Source organism: Silurus meridionalis, chromosome 5 (assembly GCF_014805685.1).
Source record: "Silurus meridionalis isolate SWU-2019-XX chromosome 5, ASM1480568v1, whole genome shotgun sequence".
Lineage (NCBI taxonomy): Eukaryota > Metazoa > Chordata > Actinopteri > Siluriformes > Siluridae > Silurus > Silurus meridionalis.
Window position 1 is genome coordinate 28,534,269 of NC_060888.1, and position 2,500 is coordinate 28,536,768.

At 49.0% G+C, this 2,500-nt stretch overlaps 1 protein-coding gene across 1 annotated transcript in view; it reads right to left on the reverse strand.

Moving 5' to 3' along the window:
• lrp5 (low density lipoprotein receptor-related protein 5) overlaps positions 1-2,500 on the reverse strand; it is a 61,808-nt gene that overhangs the window by 52,201 nt on the left and 7,107 nt on the right. The window contains exons 2-3 of the mRNA XM_046849725.1: positions 361-561; positions 1-86 (exon numbers count right to left, since the gene is read on the reverse strand). The exon at positions 1-86 is cut by the window's left edge and continues 134 nt beyond it. Of these exons, the coding sequence (XP_046705681.1) occupies positions 1-86; positions 361-561 (287 nt within the window). The remainder of the gene's footprint in view (positions 87-360; positions 562-2,500) is intronic.

A 2,500-nucleotide genomic window follows, 5' to 3' on the forward strand; every position in this document is an offset into this window, starting at 1 on the left:
CAGCCAATCACACGCCAAGCCATCGGGGGAGTCCAGACCTGATACCACCACCTTCTGACCAGAACCCAGTACCGCTTCTTTTACCGCTACACACAGACACACACACAGATATATATAAATACACACATACACACATATACACACACATTCATCCATATTCATAGGGATATCTCATTATAATTCTCAATATGCAAATTAGGAGGTCCGCTAACAAACTAACACTACTACTGTGAAGTTCACACACACACACACACACACACACACACACAGAATCATTTCACGTTCCTCCATGACCCCCTCTGAGTGTCTCAGTAAGAGGTAAGAGGTGTGTGGAGAGCCTGCTGGTGGTGGTTCAGGTACCGTTGCTGCTCTGGTTGTAGAAGGTCTGTTTGATGGCCTCCTCACTGACGTCCGTCCAGAACACCAGGCTCTCAGAGAAAAGGAAGTCCACAGCAGCAGCGTCCTCCAGATCACTGACCAACACAGCCGAGTCCGCTCGCACTGACTCAGCGTCCACCAGGCGCACATCACGCCGATTAGCAAAGAGCAGCAGGGGAGAACCTGGGACACACACACACACACACACACACACACACACACACACACAGTGAGAAGGAGTGTGTTAGTGAAACTAACTTTCACAGAAAAGAATGAAATGAAAATCACACACTGCTAATCACACACCAGAGTCCACTGCGTGTGTGTGTGTGTGTTTGGTGTGTGTGTGTGTGTGTGTGTGTGTGTGTGTGTGTAAGATGACACACCCAGTTGTGAAGCATGTAGAACAACTTCACACTTCCTTGCTGAAGTTCCTCACAGACCACAGACACATTTCTGATCGTGGAAGTGTGTGTGTGTGTGTGTGTGTGTGTGTGTGTGTGTGTGTGTGTGTGTGTGTGTGTGTGTGTATGTGCGTGTGTGTGATCCACAGCAACTCTTCTATTTTTCTAAATAAAACTATGCATTGGTTAAGTCATTAATTTAATAATTCGTCCATCTTTCTATCCATCCATTCGTTCACTTCCAATCCATTCAGATATTTATATATCAGTCCATCTATTCACTCTCTCATTCGTTCATTCATTAATCCATCCTCCATCTATACATCCATCTATTATTTTACACACTCATTTGTCCACTGAATATTCATTGTTTATACAGAGAATCATGTGCTGGAGCAATAGAGAGAGAAGGAAAGGGAAAAAAAAATAAATAGAGGGATACAGCAAGAGAGAGGGAGGAGAGGTAGAGGAAAGTGAGAGGAGAGGTGGAAAGTGAAGGAGAGGTAAAGGGAAAGTGAAGAGAGGTGGAGGAAGTGAGGGAGAGGTGAGGAAAGTGAGAGGTGGAGGAAAGTGAGGGAGAGGTGGAAGTAAAGTGAAGGAGAGGTGGAGGGAAAGTGAAGGAGAGGTGGAGGGAAAGTGAAGGAGAGGTAAAGGGGAAAGTGAAGGAGAGGTAAAGGGGAAAGTGAAGGAGAGGAGGAAAGTGAGGAGAGGTGGAGGAAAGTGAAGGAGAGGTAGAGGAAAGTGAGGGAGGTGGAGGAAAGTGAAGAGAGGTGGAGGAAAGTGAGGGAGAGGTGGAGGAAAGTGAGGGAGAGGTGGAGGAAAGTGAGAGAGGCGGAGGAAAGTGAAGGAGAGGTGGAGGAAAGTGAAGGAGAGGTGGAGGAAAGTGAGGGAGAGGTGGAGGAAAGTGAGGAGAGGTGAGAGGAAAGTGAGAGAGGCGGAGGAAAGTGAAGGAGAGGTGGAGGAAAGTGAAGAGAGGTGGAGGAAAGTGAGGGAGAGGTGGAGGAAAGTGAGGAGAGGTGAGGAAAGTGAAGAGAGGTGGAGGAAAGTGAAGGAGAGGTGGAGAAAGTGAAGGAGAGGTGGAGGAAAGTGAGGAGAGGTGGAGGAAAGTGAAGGAGAGGAGAGGAAAGTGAGGGAGGCGGTGGAGGAAAGTGAAGGAGAGGTGGAGGAAAGTGAAGGAGAGGTGGAGAGAAAGTGAAGGAGAGGTGGAGAGAAAGTGAAGGAGAGGTGGAGAAAGTGAAGGAGAGGTGGAGAGAAAGTGAAGGAGAGGTGGAGGAAAGTGGAGGAGAGGTGGAGGAAAGTGAAGGAGAGGTGGAGGAAAGTGAAGGAGAGGTAGAGGAAAGTGAGGGAGAGGTGGAGGAAAGTGAGGAGGTGGAGAAAGTGAAGGAGGTGGAGGAAAGTGGAGGAGAGGTGGAGGAAAGTGAGGGAGGTGGAGGAAAGTGGAGGAGAGGTGGAGAAAGTGAGGGAGGCGGAGGAAAGTGAGGAGAGGCGGAGGAAAGTGAGGAGAGGTGGAGGAAAGTGAGAGGAGGTGGAGGAAAGTGAAGAGAGGTGGAGGAAAGTGGAGGAGAGGTGGAGGAAAGTGAGGAGGTGGAGGAAAGTGAGGAGGCGGAGGAAAGTGAAGGAGAGGTAGAGGAAAGTGAGGGAGGTGGAGGAAAGTGAAGGAGAGGTAGAGGAAAGTGAAGGAGAGGTGGAGGAAAGTGAGAGAGAGGTGGAGGAAAGTG